This window comes from Coregonus clupeaformis, chromosome 27 (genome assembly GCF_020615455.1).
Source record: "Coregonus clupeaformis isolate EN_2021a chromosome 27, ASM2061545v1, whole genome shotgun sequence".
Taxonomy (NCBI): Eukaryota; Metazoa; Chordata; class Actinopteri; order Salmoniformes; family Salmonidae; genus Coregonus; species Coregonus clupeaformis.
Genome location: NC_059218.1, coordinates 26,102,621 through 26,129,909, shown reverse-complemented (window position 1 = coordinate 26,129,909; position 27,289 = coordinate 26,102,621). Strand labels below are relative to the sequence as shown.

Genomic DNA, 27,289 nt, shown 5'->3' with positions numbered 1-27,289 from the left:
ACAGCCCCGTCGATGAGAATGAGGGCGTGCTCAGTCCTCCTTTTCCTGTAGTCCACAATCATCTCCTTCGTCTTGATCATGTTGAGGGAGAGGTTGTTATCCTGGCACCACACGGCCAGGTCTCTGACCTCCTCGCTATAGTCTCATCGTTGTCGGTGATCAGGCATACCACTGTTGTGTCATCAGCAAACTTAATGATGGTGTTTGAGTCGTGCTTGGCCATGCTTGGCCATGCTGGTCAGCGGGGTGGTGGCACAGGAATCCTCATCTCTCCCAAGTGGACATTCTCTCTTTCTCCCCTGACCCATCTGTCTATCTCCTCATTTGAATTCCATGCTGTCACAGTCACTAGCCCATTCAAGCTTAACATCCTTGTCATTTATCGCCCTCCAAGTTCCCTTGGAGAGTTCAACAATGAGCTTGACGCCTTGATAAGTTCCTTTCCTGAGGATGGCTCACCCCTCACTGTTCTGGGTGACTTTAACCTCCCTACGTCTACCGTTGACTCATTTCTCTCTGCCTCCTTCTTTCCACTCCTCTCCTCTTTTGACCTCACCCTCTCACCGTCCCCCCCTACTCACAAGGCAGGCAATACGCTTGACCTAATCTTTACTAGATGATGTTCTTCTACTAATCTCACTGCAACTCCCCTCCAAGTCTCCGACCACTACTTTGTATCCTTTTCTCTCTCGCTCTCCTCCAACACTACTCACTCTGCCCCTACTCAGTTGGTAATGCACCGTCGCAACCTTCGCTCTCTCTCTCCCGCTACTCTCTCCTCTTCCATCCTATCATCTCTTCCCACTGCTCAATCCTTCTCCCTCCAATCTCCTGATTCTGCCTCCTCAACCCTCCTCTCCTCCCTTCTGTATCCTTTGACTCTCTATGTCCCCTATCCTCCCGGCCGGCTCGGTCCTCCCCACCTGCTCCGTGGCTTGACGACTCTTTGCAAGCTCATAGAACAGGGTTCCGGGCAGCCGAGCGAAAATGGAGGAAAACTAGACTCCCTGCGGACCTGGCATCTTTTCACTCCCTCCTCTCTACATTTTCTTCCTCTGTTTCTGCTGCTAAAGCCACTTTCTACCACTCTAAATTCCAAGCATCTGCCTCTAACCCTAGGAAGCTCTTTGCCACCTTCTCCTCCCTGCTGAATCCTCCTCCCCCCTCCTCCCTCCTCCCTCTCTGTGGATGACTTCGTCAACCATTTTGAAAAGAAGGTTGACGACATCCGATCCTCGTTTGTTAAGTCAAATGACACCGCTGGTCCTGCTCACACTGCCCTACCCTATGCTTTGACTTCTTTCTCCCCTCTCTCTCCAGATGAAATCTTGCGACTTGTGACGGCCGCCCGCCCAACTACATGCCCGCTTGACCCTATCCCCTCCTCTCTTCTCCAGACCATTTCCGGAGACCTTCTCCCTTACCTCACCTCGCTCATCAACTCATCCTTGACCGCTGGCTATGTCCCTTCCGTCTTCAAGAGAGCGAGAGTTGCACCCCTTCTCAAAAAACCAACACTCGATCCCTCCGATGTCAACAACTACAGACCAGTATCCCTTCTTTCTTTTCTCTCCAAAACTCTTGAGTGTGCCGTCTTTAGCCAACTCTCTTGCTATCTCTCTCAGAATGACCTTCTTGATCCAAACCAGTCAGGTTTCAAGACTGGTCATTCAACTGAGACTGCTCTTCTCTGTGTCACGGAGGCTCTCCGCACTGCTAAAGCTAACTCTCTATCCTCTGCTCTCGTCCTTCTAGACCTATCTGTTGCCTTTGATACTGTGAACCATCAGATCCTCCTCTCCACCCTCTCCGAGTTGGGCATCTCCGGAGCGGCTCACCCTTGGATTGTGTCCTACCTGACAGGTCACTCCTACCAGGTGGCGTGGCGAGAATCTGTCTGTGCACCACGTGCTCTCACCACTGGTGTTCCCCAGGGCTCAGTGCTAGGCCCTCTCCTATTTTCGCTATACACCAAGTCACTTGGCTCTGTCATATCCTCACATGGCCTTTCCTATCATTGCTACGCAGACGACACACAATGAATCTTCTCCTTTCCCCGTTCTGATAACCAGGTGGCAAATCGCATCTCTGCATGTCTGGCAGACATATCAGTGTGGATGACGGATCACCACCTCAAGCTGAACCTCGGCAAGATGGAGCTGCTCTTCCTCCCGGGGAAGGACTGCCCGTTCCATGATCTCGCCATCACGGTTGACAACTCCGTTGTGTCCTCCTCCCAGAGTGCAAAGAGCCTTGGCGTGACCCTGGACAACACCCTGTCGTTCTCCGCTAACATCAAGGCGGTGACCCAATCCTGTAGGTTAATGCTCTACAACATTCGCAGAGTACGACCCTGCCTTACACAGGAAGCGGCACAGGTCCTAATCCAGGCACTTGTCATCTCCCGTCTGGATTACTGCAACTCGCTGTTGGCTAGGCTCCCTGCCTGTGCCATTAAACCCCTACAACTCATCCAGAACGCTGCAGCCCGTCTGGTGTTCAACCTTCCCAAGTTCTCTCACGTCACCCCGCTCCTCCGCACACTCCATTGGCTTCCAGTTGAAGCTCGCATCTGCTACAAGACTATGGTGCTTGCCTACGGAGCTGTGAGGGGAACGGTACCTCCGTACCTTCAGGCTCTGATCAGTCCCTACACCCAAACGAGGGCATTGCGTTCATCCACCTCTGGCCTGCTGGCTCCCCTACCTCTGCGGAAGCACAGTTCCCGCTCAGCCCAGTCAAAACTGTTCGCTGCTCTGGCACCCCAATAGTGGAACAAGCTCCCCCACGATGCCAGGACAGCGGAGTCACTCACCACCTTCCGGAGACACTTGAAACCCCACCTCTTTAAGGAATACCTGGGATAGGATAAAGTAATCCTTCTACCCCCCCTTACCCCACCCCCAAAAAAACAAAAAAAAAAACGATTGTAAAGTGGTTGTCCCACTGGCTATCATATGGTGAATGCACCAATTTGTAAGTCGCTCTGGATAACAGCATCTGCTAAATGACGAAAATGTAAAAATGTAATTGGGACTGAGCACGCACCCGAGGGGACCCTGTATTGAGGATCAGCGTGGCAGATGTGTTGTTACCTACCCTTACCACCTGGGGGCGGCCCATCAGGAAGTCCAGGATCCAGTTGCAGAGGGAGGTGTTTAGTCCCAGGGTCCTTAGCTTAGTGATGAGCTTTGAGGGCACTATGGTGTTGAAGCAATGTTTGCAATGTTCGCAGGGCCTTTGCGCCCTCGGAGCTGCTGTTGCTGGCAGAGTCACTGAGGGGCAGAGTAGTAAGTAACTGAACAGCTTGTTTTGAACAATATATTTTGAAACAGGAAAATGTACACATTTACCATAATTTTCTGAGCATTTAAAATATAATCCATTAATTATATAATATGCTGCTTGAATGCAACCACTGTAACAAGACTTATGGAATATATTAATGATTTATTTGAATGGAAATGTACCAAACCTAAACTGAAGCATTTAATGCGTTGAACCATCATAATTATATTGAAATATATCCACCTTGCATCGATTGAGGTTCAAAAAATCCCCCCCCCCACCCCCCGCCCTCCTAACCTGGGTCTGTGCCCCACCTTAGCCACCACATACAAAATGTTCTGAATACCCCACTGCTCACAAAACCTCTGCCCGTCATCCCTACCAGGTCAATATTTTGACCTATTGTTTTCCTTTCTTTTTAGAGATTGTGCTTTTAAATCAGTGTTAAAAAAAAACAACATTCATGTTAAAAATGTGTTAAGTTAGCAAGGACATTGAAACCCCATGGTGCCAGCCAGGTTGATTGAGTCCAGGTCTGGTTCTTTGCCTCTTTGTCTCTCCAGCTGGTAATTATTTCCTTATGGCATTAAGACCCACATCTCCAGACATTTACACATACTTACTGTGCTTCTAAGGGTTGGGGAGCAACTAATTTACATGTAATCAGTTTCATGCAATCTGATTACATAAACTAATCAGTTACCAGCCAAAATATTGTTATCAGATTACAGATACTTTTGAAAAACTAGGTGATTACTTATTGGATTACTTTTAAATTCAGAAAGGAAAAAAAAAAAATATATATATATATTATCTTTCTGTTTTCTCAATGACATTCAATTCAGCACTGAAAAAAGGTGCAGGTTTAAGTTTGTCCCACCTCCAAAATATCGCTATTTTTAAAACAAGCCATAGAAAGCTGGTTGCAATTTCAGTTTAATCCACCAGAAAAGACAGAACAAATAATGCAACAAATATTATGGTTAAACTCAAATATATAAAAAAAAAGGTATAATCTTTGTAAATCATAAATAGGACGGGTGGAGTTATGTCACACATGCGGTTAACAAAAATATGGAAACGTCTGCTCTACCCAAAATTACAACCAACTAATTGCAGCATTACCGCAAAAATGGAAGAGGCAAGTGGAAGGGGGAAAAAGTAAGGAACTTGTCTGTTTGCTTTGCATTAAATACCAAAATTGGTTAAAGATAATTGTGATAAATAAAAAAGTATAACAGTTTAATTTAAGGTCCAAAAAATTGACAGCTGTCCCAAAATAGTTGGGAAGAGATTTTTGATGTACCGATTCCATGGCACATGGTTTATGAACTGATACGCAAAACAACGCCGTATTCAAAACGTATAATTTTTCTATTTAAATTATTATACAAAATTCTTGCAATAGAATGTTATATATATATATATATATATATATTATGGTGCATACAATGATCCCAGCTCTGCAGATTTTGCTGCGAAGAGACAATCACTAGATCATTTGTTTTGGTACTGTCCATATGTAGCTTGTTTTTGGTCGCAGGTCCAGGAATGGTAGAAGAAGTACAACATTTACCTGGAGCTCTGCAGATAGCACTACTGGGTGATTTGAAAAGTCATAGTCAGTCAATCAATAATATAATACTTTTAGCAAAAATGTTTCTTTAATTTACAATCTGTAGAAACTATGAGAATAGAAAGGTTCAGAACTTTTGTGAAATCACAGCACAGTAAAAAATATATGGCAAAGTACAAATCAAGCTGGATGGGCTTCGGAGATGGATGGGAGGGGTTGATTGTAGCTGAATGATGGGATTAAAAACAAACAAAAGATTACTGTTGTAAGGTGCATTGTGTCCGTAAAATGTATATATTATGTTAAAGATGGAAGTAGAAGCCTAAGCGTTGTTGTCCATTTGTTGTTGTCCATTTGTTGTCCCTTAGTTTACTCCAATTTGGATAGGGGTGGGTAGGGTTAGGGGAAAATATATTTTTAAAAGATGTGTGTATTCGGAAAGTATTCAGACCCCTTGACTTTTTCCACATTTTGTTACGTTACAGCCTTATTCTAAAATTGATTACATTGTTTTTCTCTCATCAAAAAATTCTAAAAACCTGTTTTCGCCTTGTCATTATGGGGTATTGTGTGTAGATTGTGACTGAATTCCTGAATTCCATAATACATTTGCTACAATGATCTGAAAAAGGACCATTATGTATCCAGCACACCCTCCAGTGACATTAGGTAACTTTCAAATGAAATGTTGATGAAGATTGGGGATATGATTATTACAGCTTTGGCCACAGAGAGTGCACTGCAGATTGCGCTCACACTCGCTGTCCTTCCTTGTCATCTCCATCTTGACATTGTCATTGGTTGTGGGACATCATGCAGGGAGCTGGCTCCCCAGATCAAGACTATGATTAATAAATAATAATGGAGAGATCACAGCTCTATTTATAGACGGGCAGTTCAACCTTCACCTCACTTCACACACTGACCATGGTCGTCCTCCTCAAACCAAGACCACTACGTCATCCTTTCACACCTTCCTCTCAGCTCCTTTCACCACCTTACTATGAAATATTAACACTTGCATACTGTATGTTTGGAGGGTGGGGTGGATGGGGACAGTATCACCTGTGTATTTCATCATTGGACAGCAATACATCTGTGAGTTTTTTCAATTAAGTAGACAGTATACTATTAGTATTAGTAGTTACACCTGCATACTGTGTCTATTAGAAACACACCTGCAAACATGACAGTGATACGTAAATACTGCGTCGTTATAAGATAAGACTGCCTAACACATATTCTGTAAAATGTTCTATAAGTACTGTGTGTAGCCCAGGAGTATAAAGCCTGTATGTGTCTTTAAAAATGACATTAGCACACTCACAATCTTTATGCCATACTGTGTCGTTGGGAAAAGCCCCACCGCTGTGGCTTGATGTTGAATCCAGGCCAAAGTGTGTGTGTTTCTATGTGTGTAGGTGTGCAGGGAGGGAGAAGCAGTTAGGCAGGCACACTGGGTGCCTGTGAAGTCAGGGGGGGCTAGGTGGAGTGTTTCTGGGGGAGGCGACACCTGACAGCAGTGGGGTGGATGCACCCTGGCACTTCTGTACATCCGCGTCATTACGGATAAAGTCACCGCCTATGATGAAGAACTACAGCACTGCTGCCACTGTCAGGGACAGGAGTCCTCCTCTATACTTCTATTATTGTGTCCTCCTCCGTCTACATGCGCTCACTGAACAGACAGCTGGGGACAGGTGGGATGCCCATCGGTTGTGTGAGGTCGAGGTGCCAACACCCTTGTCTTTGTCAGGCACATGGTATGAGACGCATGTCCAGAAAGCAAGATGAAGCTGTGGTGCTCTCTCTACTTGGGTAATCAAGAAGTCCAATTGGGACATGGGACGTGGCCTGAAGTGAGTCGAAAGTGGCTCTCCTTTTCTTCGTCTGGAGACGCAGGATCTGGTAAACTCAGTTTATTATAAAACGACAATTGGACACCCGTTAGCGTTAGTAAGTAAGTGCCGATGAATGAGAGAACATGAGACTGAGAAACAGCCTTGGTGGAGACAGAGTGTGAAGGGCTAGTAGTGGCTTGTATTGTAGGAGAAGCATGGCACAACACCCAGTGAGAGTGATCAGATTGAACCTGTGTGTGGGCTGCTTACTTCCTTACACTTCGCATGTTACCCACTGGCATACCGGACACCCACGCAGGGCGGGGGGCACACAGGCCCATACGCCTGTCATCTATGTCTTTTTTTGGTACAATTTATTTTTTATTTTCAAACAATACAGAACATACACATACAAATGACAGCATACAACACACACAAACGTCAATGACATCACACCTGCCCATACCCACCTACTCACACCCCAGCACCCGCATCACTCTCTGCCACATGGCCTCAAACTGCACCATTTTGTTTCTCTCCATCGCCCACACACTTTCAACATTTAGATAATAAAGCATTTGACCTTTCCATTGTGTTAACGATGGAGGATTGGTTGATTTCCAATTAAGTATATGTTTTTTCAAGATGATTGACAAGAAAAGTATTGTCCAACCTATCTGATCTCACTGCACCCTCATATGCCATGTCTTGAAATATGCAGACAGACGGATTAAAAGTAAATTTACATTGTAATACTTCTGACAGGCAACCTTCTAACTCCGCCCATAACATTTGGACATTATAGCATTCCCAGAAGGCATGGATTATTCTGCCATTGTGCAGTAGAATTTGTGCATTTTTCTGTGTAATAAATTCTATACATACATTTATACTGGATTAAGCGTACATTTTCATTAACTGTAATTTCGTTAGTTATGTTCCTACATTTCCTCCATCTTGTGCCAATGTCAGTTATTTCTAACTCTTGGTTCCAATAGTTTATATTTTAATTTATAAAGAGATTGTCAGTTGGATAGGCTCTCTGCAAGGTTTTGACTCAAGTAGGATTCCCTCAAGATTGCTCTGATGTCCAAAAGATTTCGAATCGAAATATTGTGATATGAAACTGTTAAGTTGCATGTATTTGAACATTTCTACATGGGTCAGTCCAACATTGCTTTAAATGTTGTTGTTTTTTAAATTGAATACATCATTTTGACAGTAACACTCCAAAAAGTCATTCATAAACCTTTTTAAATTCCATATGTAGGAAGCTAAGTGCTTTTAAGTGTTTTTTTCTTGGGCTTCAGGAATGACTGAAAAAGTGCTTCAGACCTTGAATTATTCATATATTTCTTTACTGATTGAAATAAAGGGGATATCGGTGAACAAATGCTGTGGTCAAGGCGATGGCGCCAGTGCAATGCGTGGAGCTTACTCAGGTGTTCAAAAGCGTATGTCAGACCGAGAGCCTAATGCTTCTTAGGTAGTTCTTTATGAGTTTTTGTTTAAATAACGATCTCCCTCCAAAAGCGATAGTTACAGGGATGGTAAAAGCTTGATTGCGGTAGCAATGACACGTGTGCCTATGGCTCTATTTAGTCCTTTTTCTTTATTCCCTTTTGTGTACTTTTATTTTGAATGTATTAACCTAGAAGCGCTTTAAATATTTATCCTATCGTGTGCTGCGTTTTAGTTTATTTCTTATTTGAGTGACTTCCTTTTCTTTTAATTGGTTATTCTCCTTTTGAAACTTTGTCTAGTTCTGGGAATGAGTGTGTTAATCAGGGACCTGAGCCACACCCCACACACCTGAGGAGCATTGGGGCTAATGAGCAGTCCCTGCACAAAGGCAGCTCTCAGACATTGTTCAGGAGAGTCAAGCCAGGTGCCACAGCCACACACACACCAATACCACAGCGTCTGGGGAGAGGGGACCAGATGAGTGTGACCCTGCTCGGGAAGAGCCGAATGGAACGAACCTCCTCGGGATGAAGAGCTGAACGATGTGTGAGTGCGTACCTATGGTTTCCAGTATGATGACGTTACTGAATACGCTTTCTCCACCCTCTCCAGATGTGGCCTGTTACTACGAGACTGCCGAAGCCACGACTACTGCATCAGAACCCCATGATGACAATGCCGAAGCAACGAACGCTCCATGCCAAACAATTACAGACTCTAGCGTGTATGTTGTGTGAGTATGCCCGGGCCTGTCCTTGTGTTTTGTTCTGTGTTGCTTTTATTCTGTAACCCCTTTTTAATACTGAGAAAATAAGATATTAAAGAACCGTAAACACTGTCTGCCTGTGGAATTGAAAGAACTTTGGTTTTTGACAGCAACATCAGGGAAACTGGGCTGAAGGGCGTGGTGCTTCAAATACAGCAGTTATGCAACATCTTTATTGAGCCTCATTGTCATTTATGAATCACAGCTAAATACGGTAGGCTATTTAGATAGTAGGCTACACTGCATAATGAAACAATCCCTAGTAAGGCAGTGTTTTGAGGGTTAACTTACTTATTTAGCATTAAGACTGGTTTTACACACAACTTTCTGTCCAAGCTGGGAGAGCGCGCAAGGATGGCTCATGTCATGCAGGTTCAGGTAGGCTAAAAATCACATTTCATTGGTCGCATACACATTCAACAGATGGTATTGCGGGTGTAGCGAAATGCTTGTAACATATACAGGACAGTTGTATATTCAAAAAAGATTGTGGCCAGAATTCCCTTGGGGGTTCCAGAGAAACTGTTATGCCAGTGATGGAACCTTGCAATAATCCGTTTCATCTCATTCATCAAAACTCATGGGTTTTCACTTCGTGGTGAGGTGTGCTCTCCTGGAATTCACTACTTACTGCACCTGGATGAAAAACCCCAGGAAAAATTAAGTTCTCACATTTAATTAAGGGCAACATGGGAGTGCCAAAACCCATCGCATTTATCTCATCCTGGCTATCGGGTTGCGCTCCTGTCTCGATGTATGGAATAGAAAATAAACATACACATGCTGCACGAGGGCCACGAAACGAAGCCAAAACAAATATGATTGGATGGCCCGCCAGTCTTGGCAGCAGTTACCTGTTCAATAAATGTTCCTCCCGCTTCCAGTCCTGAAGTACATGTGAGCCTTTTCCTGCCCCCTAACGCACAGCATGGCATAGCAAAGCCAGAGTTTACCTGGAGTTGGGCTATCAATGTTTTCCCAGTTCACCCCCTGAAGAACGGCTCTAGCTACGTTGAGCTAAAGCCTGGTACTGCCACCTGCTGGCCCAGAGTGTAAACAGGGGAACCCCTCACAATGCCACAGTCCTCTAAAACGGACTTGTCTGCCAATGAAATTAAGCACTAGTAAGGTTAAATGAGTTAAAGCTACAGTTTATATAGAGGTGCTAAAGTTAATGTGAAAAAGTGTGTGCACAATGTATTTCTATGCTACTCATATAAAGCACTAAGATGCAACAACTTCTCTTACTAGTGCATAATGGAAGCAATTGTCTAAGGGTGGTGTGTTTTTTCCTAAATGACAAAAAAAAATTAGAGCTGCCCTAACACTTGTGCTGTAAGCAAAAACAAACTTGGCATCCAACTCTGTTGGTAAACGGTGTGGAAAAACTGACCTTCAGCAGTGGGGCGGGGAAGGGGAGGCCCGCATAGGCACATGTGCTGTGAATTAGCTTTCGCGGGCAGGCTAGTGGTGGGAGTAACCTTAGAAACCAGCGAGGGTGTTTCTGCATGGCTGCAGTCTGCAGTGCCTCAGGGGCTCAGTGACCCAGGTGCGAGGAGAGGAAGAAGGACAGCAGGCCGAAACCCACGCTTCCCCCCCTTCGCCGCACCAGTGGCCCCCAGGGAACCCTCGCACGCACCTCCAACCAACCACCCTCTGTAAGGCTTCTCTCTATCCTTCTCTCTCTTTTTTCTTCCATGTGAGGCTTCTCTCTCACTCTGCCTTTACGTAAGGCCTCTCGTCCCTTTCCATGAACCCTCAGTTTTTCTCTCTCAGCCACTGTGTAAGGCCTTGCTCCATGTAGGAGCACTCTCTTTCTATGAAAAGCAGACACTTGTCTCAGTATGTTCATATATGAATGGAGGGGCTCTCTCTAATTTGGTCTACGTGTTAGTCATTTCTGTCTCACAAACACACTCCTCTCAATGCACCGACACTGTACATAAGAGCATGGTGAGAAGCTGATGTTCATTTCAGCCAGTTTATTCACAGCACATACTACAGTGGGTAATGTATTTCAGAACATTGTACAGTACTGTCACTTCTGACATTCTGAAACAAAATACTTTGTATCCTGTCAGCAGTTTATCAAAATAGTGTCACTACAAAAGTATAAATTAGGCCTACCGATAAGACAACTCAAATCCATAAAATGATCTGCCAAAGCGTGATCAAAAGACAAACATGGTGGAATCAAAATACGTTGTTTTTTTTACGCAGCCTAGCAGAGTATAGAAATAACAAACATGACGTCTCCATAAAACAACATTGATGCTCAACTGGAATTGAGAATAGTCTAAAATTCTGAAGGAGAGCGAAATAGTATTTGTTAGCCATCTTGTATTTACAGTTCACATTAGCATCTTGTTCTACCCACCGGATAAAAACGAGACCTGCGTTTCTGCAAAGCCATTAATTAGCGAAAAAAATAAAAAAATATCGAATCTGAATTCAGTTCTTTATAACAAACAGTATTTAGCTTGAGTTGTGTGTATCAAAACCTTTGAAATGCTAGTTTATAAAAAGAGGTATGGTGTTATCAACTGTACTCCCCATTTCTGCAACACTTGCTCCCTCTAGTGGAGTAAAACAACAGTTATGGTATTTACATACTGCCACCCCTGAAAGGAGGATGAAGTTGCCCCTAGACATTGATCTGAGGTCAGTTTATGTGCCTTTGCCCCTAATGTTTAAAGTTAGGATTAGGGGATGGTAAACTGTGCCTACGAGCAACTTCTAACCCCTGAAACTGTTCCGTCTTAGAAACACTCTGGCTTATATGATAGAATAGATCAGTACTCTAATATTGATTGCATGCATATCTTTGTTATAATTCTCATCTTACCAACAAAGTGTGCTAGGCAATAGTTGTAGTATTGGAGATCACCACAATGACTGCATGTCCAGGAGAATTTACTGCTTGAAATTCTAATGTAAGATCTACAGGATAAATACCTTCACTATGGTTACTCAAAATAAAATACCACATATAAACTAAATACATTTGTGTCATTATCTATATTTAATTTTAGTCATTTAGCAGACGCTCTTATCCAGAGCGACTTACAGTTAAGTGAGTGCATACATTTTCATACTGGCCCCCCGTGGGAATCGAACCCACAACCCTGGCGTTGCAAGCGCCATGCTCTACCAACTGAGCTACACAGACTATATGCTACACTTCCTATTTCATCATATTGGACATGTCCAAAATCATAATGTCGGAGAAACCATAGCCTTTCCTGTATGTCCTGGAGCCATAGAACTTGAGATAAAAAAGTACTCAGATGCTATGGACAGAGGAAAGATAAGTCAACCATCTATACTGAATAGGCATGTTATCAATATGTACGTACCTAGGTCTGTGTGACACTCACTTCCAATATAGTATTGGTCTAGCCAGTTGGGATGTTATGCATATTCCAACTTATTTGTGCAAGTCTTCACAAAGGCAACAAAAGATTTCACACACTCAACTCCTAAATTAGAAAGTGGAGTGTGTCACTGAACGGAGGACAGACAAAACTCAAATGCGGGGAAGGATGAACATACATTGCCAAAACATTTAATCCTACAATCAAAATCCTACAAAATGAATCCAGTGCATGAATTAAAAGCATGAAACCATAACAGCCACACCAGTAAGTTTCTTTGGACTATTTGCTTTTGGATAAATTAATTCATGGGTCTACATTTGATGTAAAAAGTACAAACAAAAATGAAGACTAAGAAAGACTAATAGATATGAGAAACTGACAGACATAATACATAGACACGTGGAGTTTGGTGTAGTGAAAGACTGTCTTTAAAAACAACAAGGGTTAAGGAAAGAAAAGATAAACTTTGTTTGTAGACCTCATTAAATCTCACAAACCACGTTTCCTTCCAGTTATGTGAGTAAAGTCATACCGTACATAACAAAAATCACAACAGCTGTGATGGAAACAGGAAGTTTCGGTACAATTTTATAAATGCCGACAGATAATTTGTTTGTGCGACATGGTGGGATCTTTTTGTTTCTATAAAATTAATTATGCGAGAAATGGCGGTGGAAACGCCCTTATGCGCAAATATTTATATAACAACCATCATATTGAAGTAAACTTGCGAGTCATATGATGACATGGTGTGTGAAAGTGCAAACATTAACTTGCTTGACCATGCTTTAAGTCATGTAACTTTCTGTTACATGCAATATGCTTTGTGGACTAAACCAGACAGAGATTAATGTCCGGTTTTGTGATAAAACAAAAAGGTGTGGTTGAATTTATTCTGCCACTGTGCCTTATTATTGTCTCAGCCTTTAGGCTATATCACGGTCGCAAGGCATATGAATTAACAGGTTATCGAGCAAACAAAGCAATTATCACAACACATAGGTTGTAATATGGCTTTTTTTCTTGCTTCCCCAGAGATTTTACCCACGCACCGCTACTGGATTTTTATTCTGTACATAAAAACCTACGTGAAAAATAACTTTTGTGTGCACTACGACATCACACACTGATTTTTACCTGTAACAAATCTGTTTGGTGGAAACACACCACTGGTGGGAAAATGCAACATTTCTTTATGCAGATTTTGGAATATTTGCATGCAAATCTGTTACCGATTAGATCAAATCAAATCAAATGTTATTGGCTACATGCGCCGAATACAACAGGTGCAGACATTACAGTGAAATGCTTACTTACAGCCCTTAACCAACAGTGCATTAATTTTTTTTATCAAAAAGTAAAACAAAAAACAAAAAAGTGTTGAGAAAAAAAGAGCAGAAGTAAAATAAAATAACAGTAGGGAGGCTATTTATACAGGGGGGTACCGGTGCAGAGTCAATGTGCGGAGGCACTGGCTAGTCGAGGCAGTTGAAGTAATATGTACATGTGGGTAGAGTTAAAGTGACTATGCATAAATAATTAACAGAGTAGCAGCAGCGTAAAAAGATGTGGTGGGGGGGGCAGTGCAAATAGTCTGGGTAGCCATGATTAGCTGTTCAGGAGTCTTATGGCCTGGGGGTAGAAGCTGTTGAGAAGTCTTTTGGACCTAGATTTGGCACTCCGGTACCGCTTGCCGTGCGGTAGCAGAGAGAACAGTCTATGACTAGGGTGGCTGGAGTCTGACAATTTTGAGGGCACCGCCTGGTATAGAGTTCCTGGATGGCAGGAAGCTTGGCCCCAGTGATATACTGGGCCGTACGCACTACCCTCTGTAGTGCCTTGCAGTCGGAGGCCGAGCAGTTGCCATACCAGGCGGTGATGCAACCAGTCAGGATGCTCTCGATGGTGCAGCTGTATAATTTTTTGAGGATCTGAGGACCCATGCCAAATCTTTTCAGTCTCCTGAGGGGGAATAGGCTTTGTCGTGCCATCTTCACGACTGTCTTGGTGTGTTTGGACCATGATAGTTCGTTGGTGATGTGGACACCAAGGAACTTGAAGCTCTCAACCTGTTCCACTACAGCCCCGTCGATGAGAATGGGGGCGTGCTCAGTCCTCTTTTTTTCCCTGTAGTCCACAATCATCTCCTTTGTCTTGGTCACGTTGAGGAAAAGGTTGTTATCCTGGCACCACACGGCCAGGTCTCTGACCTCCTCCCTATAGGCTGTCTCATCGTTGTCGGTGATCAGGCCTACCACTGTTGTGTCGTTGGGAAACAACTGTGTTGTTACCTACCCTTACCACCTGGGGGCGGCCCGTCAGGAAGCACAGGATCCAGTTGCAGAGGGAGGTGTTTAGTCCCAGGATCCTTAGCTTAGTGATGAGCTTTGAGGGCACTATGGTGTTGAATGCTGAGCTGTAGTCAATGAATAGTATTCTCACGTAAGTGTTCCTCTTGTCCAGGTGGGAAAGGGCAGTGTGGAGTGCAATAGAGATTGCATCATCTGTGGATCTGTTGGGGCGGTATGCAAATTGGAGGGGGTCTAGGGTTTCTGGGATAATGGTGTTGATGTGAGCCATGACCAGCCTTTCAAAGCACTTCATGGCTACAGACGTCAGTGCTACGGGTCGGTAGTCATTTAGGCAGGTTATCTTAGTGTCCTTGGGCACGGGGACTATGGTGGTCTGCTTGAAACATATTGGTATTACAGACTCAGTCAGGGACATGTTGAAAATGTCAGTGAAGACACTTGCCAGTTGGTCAGCACATGCTCGGAGTACACGTCCTGGTAATCCGTCTGGCCCTGCGGCCTTGTGAATGTTGACCTGCTTAAAAGTCTTACTCACATCGGCTACGGAGAGTGTGATCACATAGTCATCCGGAATAGCTGGTGCTCTCATGCAAGTTTCAGTGTTGCTTGCCTCGAAGCGAGCATAGAAGTGGTTTAGCTCGTCTGGAAGTCTTGTGTCACTGGGCAGCTCGCGGCTGTGCTTCCCTTTGTAGTCTGTAATAGTTTTCAAGCTCTGCCACATCCGACGAGCGTCAGAGCCAGTGTAGTACGATTCAATCTTAGTCCTGTATTGACTCTTTGCCTGTTTGATGGTTCGTTGGAGGGCATAGCGGGATTTCTTATAAGCGTCCGGGTTAGAGTCCCGCTCCTTGAAAGCGGCAGCTCTACCCTTTAGCTCAGTGCGGATGTTGCCTGTAATCCATGGCTTCTGGTTGGGGTACGTACGGTCACTGTGGGGACGACATCATCGATGCACTTATTGATGAAGCCAGTGACTGATGTGGTGTACTCCTCAATGCTATCTGAAGAATCCCGGAACATGTTCCAGTCTGTGCTAGCAATCTTAGCTTAGCATCTGCGTCATCTGACCACTTTTTTATTAACCGAGTCACTGGCGCTTCCTGCTTTAGTTTTTGCTTATAAGCAGGAATCAGGAGGATAGAGTTATGGTCAGATTTGCCTAATGGAGGGTGAGGGAGAGCTTTGTATGCATCTCTGTGTGTGGAGTAAAGGTGGTCTAGAGTTTTTTTTCCTCTGGTTGCACATTTAACATGCTGGTAGAAATGAGGTAGAACGGATTTAAGTTTCCCTGCATTAAAGTCCCCGGTCACTAGGAGCGCTGCCTCTGGATGAGCGTTTTCCTGTTCACTTATGGCCTTATACAGCTCATTGAGTGCAATCTTAATGCCAGCATTGGTTTGTGGTGGTAAATAGACAGCTATGAAAAATATAGATGAAAACTCTCTTGGTAAATAGTGTGGTCTACAGCTTATCATAAGATACTCTACCTCAGGCGAGCAAAACCTCGAGACTTCCTTAGTATTTGATTTTGTGCACCAGCTATTGTTTGTTTACAAATATACACAGACCGCCACCCCTCGTCTTACCGGAGTCAGACGTTCTATCCTGCTGATGTAGCGTATAGCCCGCTAGCTGTATGTTGTCCATGTCGTCGTTCAGCCACGACTCGGTGAAACATAAGATATTACAGTTTTTAATGTCCCGTTGGTAAGATAACCGTAATCTTAGGTCATCCAATTTATTCTCAAATGATTGAACATTGGCTAATAGGATTGATGGAAGAGGCAGTTTACTTGCTCGCCGTCGGATCCTTACAAGGCACCCCGACCTACGTCCATGATATCTCCATCTCTTTCTCATGCGAATGACAGGGATTTGGGCCTTGTCGGGTGTCTGTAGGAAATCCTTCATGTCTGACTTGAAGAAAAAATCTTCGTCCAATACGAGGTGAGTAATCGCTGTCCTGATATCCAGAAGCTCTTTTTGGTTATAAGAGACGATGGCAGAAACATTATGTACAGAATAAATTACAAATACCGCGGAAAAACACACATAATAGTACAATTGGTTAGAGGGCTGTAAAACGGCAGCCATCTTCTCCGGCTACATCAGTAGCTACTGATGGTTAACTAGAGTCAAAATCAATTAAGACATGTATCATTTTCATTTGGAAAACAACAAATTGGTTGCCATCACACACAAATTCCACTCTTTCTGGGAAGAGCAGTTTGATACTCCTATCCCTTGGAAACAGGATTTTGGTTTGATTTATTCACTGAACAAAAATAAACGCAACATGTAAAGTGTTGGTCCCGTGATTCATGAGCTGAAATAAAAGTTCACAAACTGTTCCATATGCACAAAAAGCTTATTTCTCTCAAATTTTGTGCACAAAGGTGACTCTAAAATGTGCAGTCTTGTCAAACACAATGCCACAGATGTCTCACGTTTTGAGGGAGCATGCAATTGGCATGCTGACTTCAGGAATGCCCACCAGAGCTGTTGCCAGAAAATGTTATGTTAATTTCTCTACCATAAGCCACCTCCAATGTCATTTTAGAGAATTTGTCAGTACGCCCAACTAGCCTCACAACCGCAAACCACATGTATGGCGTCATGTGGGCAAGCAGTTTGCTGATGTCAACATTATGAACAGAGTGCCCAATGGTGGCGGTGGGGTTATGCTATGGGCAGGCATAAGCTACGGACAACAAACATAACTGCATTTTATCGATGGCTATTTGAATGCACAGAGATACCGTGACGAGATCCTGAGGCCCATTGTCGTGTCATTCATGTGCCGCCATCACCTCATGTTTCAGCATGATAATGCACAGCCCTATGTCGCAAGGATCTGTACACAATTCCTGGAAGTGGCCTGCATACTCACCAGACATGTCACCCATTGAGCATGTTTGGGATGCTCTGGATCGACGTGTACGACAGTGTGTTCCAGTTCCCGCCAATATCCAGCAACTTCGCACAGCCATTGAAGAGGAGTGGGACAACGTTCCACCGGCCACAATCAACTCTATGTGAAGGAGATGTGTCGCATTGCATGAGGCAAATGGTGGTCACACCAGATACTGGTTTTCTGATCCACGTCCCTACCTTTTTTTTTGGGGGGGGGGGGGTATCTGTGACCAACAGATGCATATCTGTATTCCCAGTCATGTGAAATCCATTGATTAGGGCCTAATGAATTTATTTCAATTGATTGATTTCCTTATATGAACTGTAACTCAGTAAAATCTTAGAAATTGTTGCATTTATATTTTTGTTCAGTATAAAAACAAGACTTCACAATCCGAATGTTTCAGTTGAAGATCTTGTACACATTTCTGGCTACTAACAATATGTTTCAAATATGGGGCATCGAAGAATCCCATTTGTGCAATTTTTTTGGTGTGGAAGGGGATGATTTGTTACATATTTTCTGGTATTGCCCCATAGTTGCTAACTTTTGGGCAAAAGTACAGGAGTGTTTCCACCCTGTTTTCCACAGTTGTGTTATAGCTCTACAAACAGTTAAACTGGGTGACTTAAGGTAGAGATGCAACACAACTAATCTCTTGATTCTGCTGTGGAAGGTTTTCATTTTTAAAACTCAAAACAAATATCTTAGTATTGGATTCTTTGAAAATAACTGTCAAAACACTATTATACACTGAAAGGATTTATCGCAAAATAAAGTGGGAGGTCAAGATTTTACTGATAGTGGGACCAAATAACACATCAAGAGGGATGGGCCTGATTTCATAGACACAGGAAAGGTGCTCCTGATAGCCAGTCATATGACAATTAGTATTTTGTATTTTTTTGGCAAGTTGTATTTATGGTGGTTGTTTTGTTTTTTGTATGTAATTCCTGTTTATTAATTTTTTCTAGTTTGTTAGGGTAATTGCTTGTTTGTTTTGCCTTTGTGTGTCCACCACACCAAGGTAGTGGGCTGAAGAGGGTGGGGTGTTCTGGGGGAGGTGTGGCGGGTAGTCTGGGGGACCATAAACCTTTAGCTCCCACTTCCCTAATGTGGGATGGCTATTTGTAATGGCTGTCAATGGTATTACATGCCTACGATTGAAAAATAAAAATGACAAGGAAAGAAATACATTTTTTTTTTAAATTATAATTTAAACAACTACATCCATTAATAATACATTATGTTGTTGAAAAACAATTTCCACGTTAGCTATTATCTCTTGGAATATGAAAGTCCTTAATATTTCTATTAAAACGTTCCTGCTGTCTTGATATCCTAGTAAGAAACCATATTGATAAAGCAAATTCCCAGAAACATATCTGATCCAAAAGAACGCACATAGAATAGAGAATCTGTAAAAAAAAATTGCCACCTCGCTGGAAGCCCAACTGTCTCTCAGTGAACTCAAAAAGGCATTGACTAGCATGATCACCTGGATGGGACAGTATTCCTTGTGAGATCTAGTAACATTTTGGGAATCAATTAGGTCCACTATTGCTCGAAATGATTAACACAGCCTTTCACAAAGGTTCATTTGGGAGAGATGTGAATACAGCACTAATTTAACTTTAATTTTAAAAAGGTAAGGATGCCACCCAGTGTTCTCACTCTCACCCCCTATTTTAGATAAACACAGATATTACACTTTTTTCCAAAATGCTGTCGTCCCGTCTTGAGACTTACTTACCCAAATTGGTCCACCTAGACCAAAGCGGGTTTGTTTAAAAAAAAATATCCTCGGATAACCTCCGTCGACTATTACACATCTTAGATGCTTCATCAGAACCAGCTCTTTGGGCTGTATTATCTTTCGATGCAGAAAAAGCTTTTAATAGACTAGACTGTTCATGTCTCTGGCCTGTCTTGGAACATATGGGAATTTGCTCCAATTTCATTCGATTAAAATGCTATATGCCAATCCCTCAGCCATAGCTATTTTTAATATCCATGGAACGCCTGGCCCAGGCAATTCGTCAATCGAAGGAAATAACACAAATTTCCCTAAAATCTACTGATCACTTCATCTCATTATACGCAGACAATATTTTATCTAGACAATTTCTCAATTGCTCCCAAACACATTTAAACTCAGATAAATTCAGCTTCAGCTCAAGTTATAAAATGAATCTAACCAAAATCAGCCCTACTGCCTCTCAAGACCCCGATGGAGGACTCCATCTCTATTTATGGAATCCCAATCATTTCCCATTTTAAATATTTGGGAGTAGACATATTGAATTCCTTAGATAAAACCATTGCCAGAAACTTTAACAGAACGCTGCAATTAATTCAAATCTGACCTCAGTAGATGTAATATAATCCCAGTTGCTTTAACCACCAGAATATTTATTGTCAAAATGAATACATTGCCACAGCTGATTTTCTGTAGTTCAATGCTTCCCATGGCTCCCCCTTCTGGCTATTGGGATAACATTCCTAGTGCAGTTTCAAAATGTATATGGCAAGGTAAACGATCCCGGATAAAATTAACAAACTTACAAAGAGGGAAAGACGAAGGAGGACTATCCCTACCAAACTTGAAATAGTATTTCCAGGCACTAGCATTTCTAACCATCCTAAATTGGTTTAGACATGATTCTTCTTCCCCCTGGCTGAGTATAAAGATACATATTGTGTCTCCTATTGCCCTGGAAGAGGTGGTCTTCACGGATATATCCCTTAAAAAATGTAAACCTATTATTGCTCACACAATTTCTATTTTGCGCAAAATTGAAAAACAATGCAACTGGGAATCAAAATGGCTTGCCCATACTCCAATATTTCACAATAATGCCTGGAGGGTGGCCTTTTGCATCACCCACAATAGTCCAAATGTGGAATCCGTACCCTTACCGATATCATGGACAGTAATGGCTTGAGAATATTCCAAAATGTGAACAATACAGTCCCTTGCAAAAGTATTCATCCCCCTTGTCGTTTTTCCTTTTTTGTTGCATTACATCCTGTAATTTAAATGGATTTTTATTTGGATTTCATGTAATGGTCATACACAAAATAGTCCAAATTGGTTAAGTGAAATGAAAATAATAACTTGTTTCAAAAAATTCAAACAAATAAATCGGAAAAGTGGTGCGTGCATATGTATTCACCCCCTTTGCTATGAAGCCCCTAAATAAGATCTGGTACAACCAATTACCTTCAAAAGTCACATAATTAGTTATATAAAGTCCACATGTGTGCAATCTAAGTGTCACATGATCTCACCTGTTCTGAAAGGCCCCAGAGTCTGCAACACCACTAAGCAAGGGGCACCACCAAGCAAGCAGCACCATGAAGACAAAGGAGCTGTCCAAACAGGTCAGGGACAAAGTTGTGGAGAAGTACAGAACAGGGTTGGGTTATAAAAAAATATCAGAAACTTTGAACATCCCACGGAGCACCATTAAATCCATTATTAAAAAATGGAAAGAATATGGCACCACAGCAAACCTGCCAAGAGAGGGCCGCCCACCAAAACTCACAGACCAGGCAAGGAGGGCATTCATCAGAGAGGCAACAAAGAGACCAAAGATAACCCTGAAGGAGCTGCAAAACTCCACAGCGGAGATTGGAGTATATGTCCATAGGACCACTTTAAACCGTACACTCCACAGAGCTGGGCTTTACGGAAGAGTGGCCAGAAAAAAGCAATTGCTTAAAGAAAAAAATAAGCAAACACGTTTGGTGTTCACCAAAAGGCATGTGGGAGACTCCCAAAACATATGGAAGTAGGTACTCTGGTCAGATGAGACTAAAATTGAGCTTTTTGTCCATCAAGGAAAATGCTTTGTCTGGCGCAAACCCAACACCTCTCATCACCCTGAGAACACCATCCCCACAGTGAAGCATGGTGGTGGCAGCATCATGCTGAGGGGATGTTTTTCCATCGGCAGGGATTGGGAAACTGGTCAGAATTGAAGGAATGACGGATGGCGCTAAATACAGGGAAATTCTTGAGGGAAACCTGTTTCTGTCTTCCAGAGATTTGAGACTGGGAAGGAGGTTCACCTTCCAGCAGGACAATGACCCTAAGCATACTGCTAAAAAGCAACACTCAAGTGGTTTAAGGGGAAACATTTAAAATGTCTTGGAATGGTCTAGTCAAAGCCCAGACCTCAATCCAATTGAGAATCTGTGGTATGACTAAAAGATAGCTGTACACGACCGGAACCCATCCTACTTGAAGGAGCTGGAGCAGTTTTGCCTTGAAGAATCTGCAAAAATCCCAGTGGCTAGATGAGCCAAGCTTATAGAGACATACCCCAAGAGACTTGCAGCTGTAATTGCTGCAAAAGGTGGCTCTACAAAGTATTGTCTTTGGGGGGGGGGTGAATAGTTATGCTGCTCAAGTTCTGGTTTTTTTCGTCTTATTTCTTGTTTGTTTCACAATAAAAAATATTTTGCATCTTCAAAGTGGTAGGCATGTTGTGTAAATCAAATGATACAAACCCCCCAAAAATCCATTTTAATTCCAGGTTGTAAGGCAACAAAATAGGAAAAATGCCAAGGGGGTGAATACTTTCGCAAGCCACTGTATATACACATTACCAGGCAACTCCTTTTTATTTTATTTTACAACTTAGGTCAGCTATGCTGGCATAAGGAGTGCCTTGGAAAACCCAACTACCGAACCATCCAATGATGGGATTTATAAATAAATTAACTGGGCTCTGGAAAGGACTGATCTCTATAATACATAAACAACTTGGAAAGCTCATATTCTAAATTAGCCATTAAAAAAGTATGGTCCACAGATCTAATTGAATATCAACAACCCTTTAACTGGAACAGAATATGGAAAAATATGACCTTGGCATCCTGTAATCCGAACCATCAATTTATACATTTTAAGTTTGTTCACAGACTGTATTTATCACCAAGGAAATGTTTTATGGTGAAATTGTCCCCAACTCCCAACTGTTCACTGTGTCCCCTAAATCAGGTAGGCACATTCTTCATATGATGTGGGAGTGCCCTGCAGTTAAATGCTTCTGGGGCAAAGTTACAAAATTATTTGTAAAATGTGCATCAATGTAAATATTCAATGCTTTGCATCTATTATGTTACTTAACAATGATAGCTCCTTGAATCTCTCAATAAGAGATGATTAACTGCTGGCAGGCAGCACCGCCGCAAAAAAGCTGTTGGCTCTTCGATGGCAATCACCTCTCCCATGTCGCCAGTGGATACAGTTACTATTAGAAGTTATAACATTAGAATTATCAACAGCGAGAATGAATGGTGCTAGTCAAGGTACAAATGAGGCCAGGACAAATATACTTGACTCTAAAGAATAATCTTAGCTAAAGCCTAACACATACAAATTAACAACTCATAAAGCCCAACACATACAAAAAATAAATAATAATAAATTGGATGGATTGTCTATGTGTGCCATTCAGAGGGTGAATGGGCAAGACAAAATATTTAAGTGCCTTTGAACGGGGTATGGTAGTAGGTGCCAGGCGCACCGGTTTGAGTGTGTCTAGAACTGCAACGCTGTTGGGTTTTCACGCTCAACAGTTTCCGGTGTGTCTCAAGAATGGTCCGCCATCCAAAGGAGATCCAGCCAACTTGATACAACTGTGGGAAGCATTGGAGTCAACATAGGCCAGCATCCCTGTGGAATGCTTTCGACATCTCTGGTAACCTGGAGGGGGAGTGGGGGGTGCTGGGGGGTGACTGACGAGCAAACCTAGTTGCTAGGGGGGTGGGAAGGGGTGGGAAACATGGTTTCCGGGTGTGGGGGGTTGGATGGACACCTGTTGGCTGGGCGGGGTCAGAGGCCCACTTTAATTTTTGTTTTGTTTTCCTCTTAATATTGAATTTATTATTACTAAAATATATATAGTTTAGTCACCAAAATGTGGGGGGGTGGAGGTGGGTCAGAAAATATACACATAGAAAAAGAAAGACACCACTAATAGGCCAGGGGCAATCAGGCCGACAAGTTCCCAATCACACCCACCCCAACCCTCAAGTCATTCAGTATAGTCACTCGGTAACAGAGTGCAGTCTAATGGCACCATTGTCCAGGACGGATCTGAGGCTAGGCCATACACAACCACCGAAGGCCAATCTACTCCCTTTAGTCCTTCAAAAAGCTACTAAAGCCAGACAACTACAAGCCATTGAAGAAATTGTAAAAAGATGGCAATTTGATAACATTGTAAAGGCATGAAGTTGACTGACTCATAGGGTCAGAAGTGATTTAGTGAAAGAGAGATCTTTAATGGCCAAAGAATAACAGCGGTTTCTAGCTAGCACCAGATGCAACACCCCTTACCATTCTTGTCGTTTATCCTATGAATTTTAAAAGCCATTCAACCCCTGATAATTCATTTTTTCTTTGTTGCATTTGGCACTAACCATGGTTTGATCCCCATCTTGAGAAGATCGCCCTACCTCCTCGCCCTTCTTGAACAGTATCCAACCAGTCTGGATGTTTGACGCATGTTCTCATTCACTAACCTAGGCTTTTGATGTGCTTTTAGGGCAACGCTACTTTCACAACAGTACGTCCATGAGATCAGACTCTCTGGGTTCCCCCATCCCTCTGTAGATAGTCTGTGTAGTCATTGGTGGAGCAGTCGAGAACAGTCGAGCTGTGGTCGTGGTTAGGTCAGCCTCAGTGGTTGGACCTTAACATTCAGGCCATGTTGGAGCGCAGGAAGATGAGTTTGTTCATCTCCTCGGTGGTGACCTGCTGCCTCCTCTTAATGGCCAGGCTCTGTTCGCAAATGCTCACACACTCGCTGCGGACGCCCACAGCGGGCACGGCCAGCAGCCACAGTGCCAGGTGTGCCAGTCTGGGGTAGCGGTCGCCCACCGTGGTGCTCCAGTAGTGGAAGAGGTCTGGGTTGGTACCCTGGAGGAGCGGTTCAGCCAGATACTGGAACACCTCCTGTCTCACCTGGGTCTGGCTTTCATCTGACGACGCCTCACACGACGACACGGCTACTACCCCTCTGGCGTCCACCCCGCCCCTGGGGACATCCACGCGGAGCCGTTTGAGTGTTGAGGGTCCATCCATGTCCTCACCTCCGGACCCCCCGCCGTCGCGGGCGTCTGTGGCCATCTCGCAGGCGTGGGCGATGATCTCCTCTTGCTGGTAGGCTGGGACGGGACGCAGCTTCAGCTGGGGGTCCAGGACCATGGCTACCTGGTGGGCTTTCTCCACCTTGAAGTTCTCCTTGAGAGCTTCCAGGAAGTAATGGCAGAGCTTGCTGGAGGTCCCCACCTCCCCAGCCTTGGAGGTGAACAGTTTCTCCAGGCGCAGGTAGACAGGTAGCACCTGCTGCAGGGTGGGCCTCCTCTGGCTGCTGAGTTCCAAGGCGGCCAGGCGCAGAGGGGCCAGCAGGCAGGTCAGCGTCCCCAGAAGGTGCTTGTTGAGGCCATGCAGTGTGGAAGCCGTGGCCTTGCTCCTCCCATACGCCTCGCAGATCTGCTCAAAGTGGGAGTGCACCTGAAGCAGGGCCTCAGCTGTGCGGTCCCAGCAGGGAGGAGTGGGGCTGAGCCCAGGGGGAGTGGAGGGGTTAGACGTGCCCTCGTCCGTGGCGCCGCTGGTAGACAAGAGGCTGGTGGAGGCGATGTCGCGGCAGGCGGCCAGCAGCTCAGACAGCTCGTGGAGCCCCCTTGCCTGCAAGCTGTGTTTCCCCAGCACCGCTTGGACCACAGCACCCAACGAGCACCCGGCGCACCGCAGGCACACCCTCCTCCGCCCACCTCCACCCAGCGGCAAGCCCCCCACCCCTACCCGCGGCTCAGTCACGTACACTGTGCGAATGTCCGACATGACGAACTCAGACAGCACGTTCTGTGTCCACTGGTGCACCTGCTCGGGCCCCTCCCTCAGGTCTGCCTCCTTGACGCCTAGAACGTAGCGCTTGAGCCTGGACCCCTCCACCTGGTAGGCTGTCAGCACTAGGCAGGCATCAGGTCCCACTGTCTGGGAATGGCAGGTGACGGCAATGCCCAGTGAGGAGTTGGAGCCTAGGGCGCAAGTCACCTTGACCTTGACCTGGTTGTACATGCGGGGAAGCTGGAGTAGGGCCAGAGAGCTCATGTTGCCCAGGGCGTCGCGGGTGGAGTAGGCACCGTGGCGGGCGCCCGTGTCCACCAGAGTCTGGGCCAGCTTTAGGAAGTCCTTGCTGTTGAGCATGTTGAGCACGCCCAGGTCTGTACACATCACCCTCAAGAGACGCTCAGCCACCTGTTGCCTTTCCTTCTCCGGTAACCCACCACTGTTCTCTGTGGATAGAGAGAGGAATGGGAGAGATACAGTGAGAGTGAGGAGGAGAGAGGGAGAGGAGATGGGAGAAAGAGAAAACTGAGGAAAACTATGGGAAAGGGAGGTAGAGATAGGAGAAAGAGTTTAAGCGGGAGAGATAAAATGTGTATTCATAGGCAGTGTGGCCTAAGTGTGTTTATTAGGGTGTCCAATCAAAAATGCATATTTTGACCAGTGGGTAAAATAATAATGTAATAAAAATTATATCTCCATCATAATCCGTTCAAAAGTTATTGGAGATTTTACCCATGTAGGATGGCCAAAATGAAGGTGACTAAATCAATGGAGGCCAGAGAAAAAAAAGTGGTAATCAAATCAGGAAAATGGCATTGCGTCAGCTAGGCTGGATGCTGTGAGAGAGTTAAGGCTACCTGACAGGCTCACCATTGAACACGTCATCTTTCTTCTGGGATCCGGAGGACATAAAACAATATAGAGGTAAGATGGATATTGATTTTGAGACGACATGTATTTTCATATTTTAATAAACCCTTTTCCTATTCATATTAAATTCCTGTTCTTTTTAGAAGATTTCTCACAGAAAAAAGCGTATCTCTGAAATGTCAACAGAGCACTGAGCGTACTGCAAGCTTTTTATTTGCAAAGCCTTTTACATTTAGTTCGGATTGTGTAATGCTAATTTTGCTTTTTGCGACCCGCAGAAACAACTTTGCAGACGACCACCACAACATGTAAAATCCTAGACAGTTGCTGCAAGAAACTGGCACCGCTCTGTCAACAGAGCTTGGTGCTTATTATCGGATCTATTAGGTTACGAAATGAGGCTTTTTGGATATAATGTTTATATGTTAGAGAAAGAACCCACTGAACAATTCAGAACATGAAGAATCATATTTGTCTTGGTAAAATTTATTTTATAACATAAGAAGTGAAATTACGTCATCAAAGAACATTTTCAAGAGTGGGTGGAAACCCTGTTCTATATCGTGGAGCTCCGCCCCATAGGGGAGCTCTGCTCCTATTGGTTTACCCACTGCCCTAAGGCAGCATCAGCCTGAGACAAAACTATGCACACACCTACAGCCAATAGGAGTACAGGTGTCCCTATAAGAGGGGATGCCTCCCCTCAATCAGCCTCCCTTTATCTTCAGAGACTGGACTAGACTGAAGAAGCCAAGAAGAGACGAAGAGAAGAAGAGAAGACTCAGGACGAGAACGCCGTCGAATTTCCAGTCTTCGACGTCGTCCTAAAATGAGCACACCAGGAGATTTTCCACCCCCAAAAGCTCTTTTCAGAGCTCAATGCAGATGCTCCTCCATGGCGGCCGGCGACTCCCACGACTTATGTTTCATGTGTCTAGGGTCCCAGCATGCCAAAGAGGGCGTCTGCAGTTCCCCTAACTGCGCCCTCCTTTCTACAAAGGAGAGGAAGCA

General features: G+C 44.0%; 1 protein-coding gene across 3 annotated transcripts in view; it reads right to left on the bottom strand.

Annotated features, from left to right (window-relative positions):
- Positions 1 to 23,064: 23,064 nt before the first annotated feature.
- The window catches only part of LOC121541683 (zinc finger protein 618-like), a 46,871-nt gene continuing 42,646 nt past the window's right edge, over positions 23,065 to 27,289 (bottom strand). For all 3 annotated transcript variants that reach the window (XM_041850915.2, XM_041850917.2, XM_041850916.2), the window contains one exon: positions 23,065 to 25,854. In XM_041850915.2, coding sequence (XP_041706849.2) covers positions 24,254 to 25,854 — 1,601 coding nt within the window. In that variant the 3' untranslated portion in view covers positions 23,065 to 24,253. The remainder of the gene's footprint in view (positions 25,855 to 27,289) is intronic.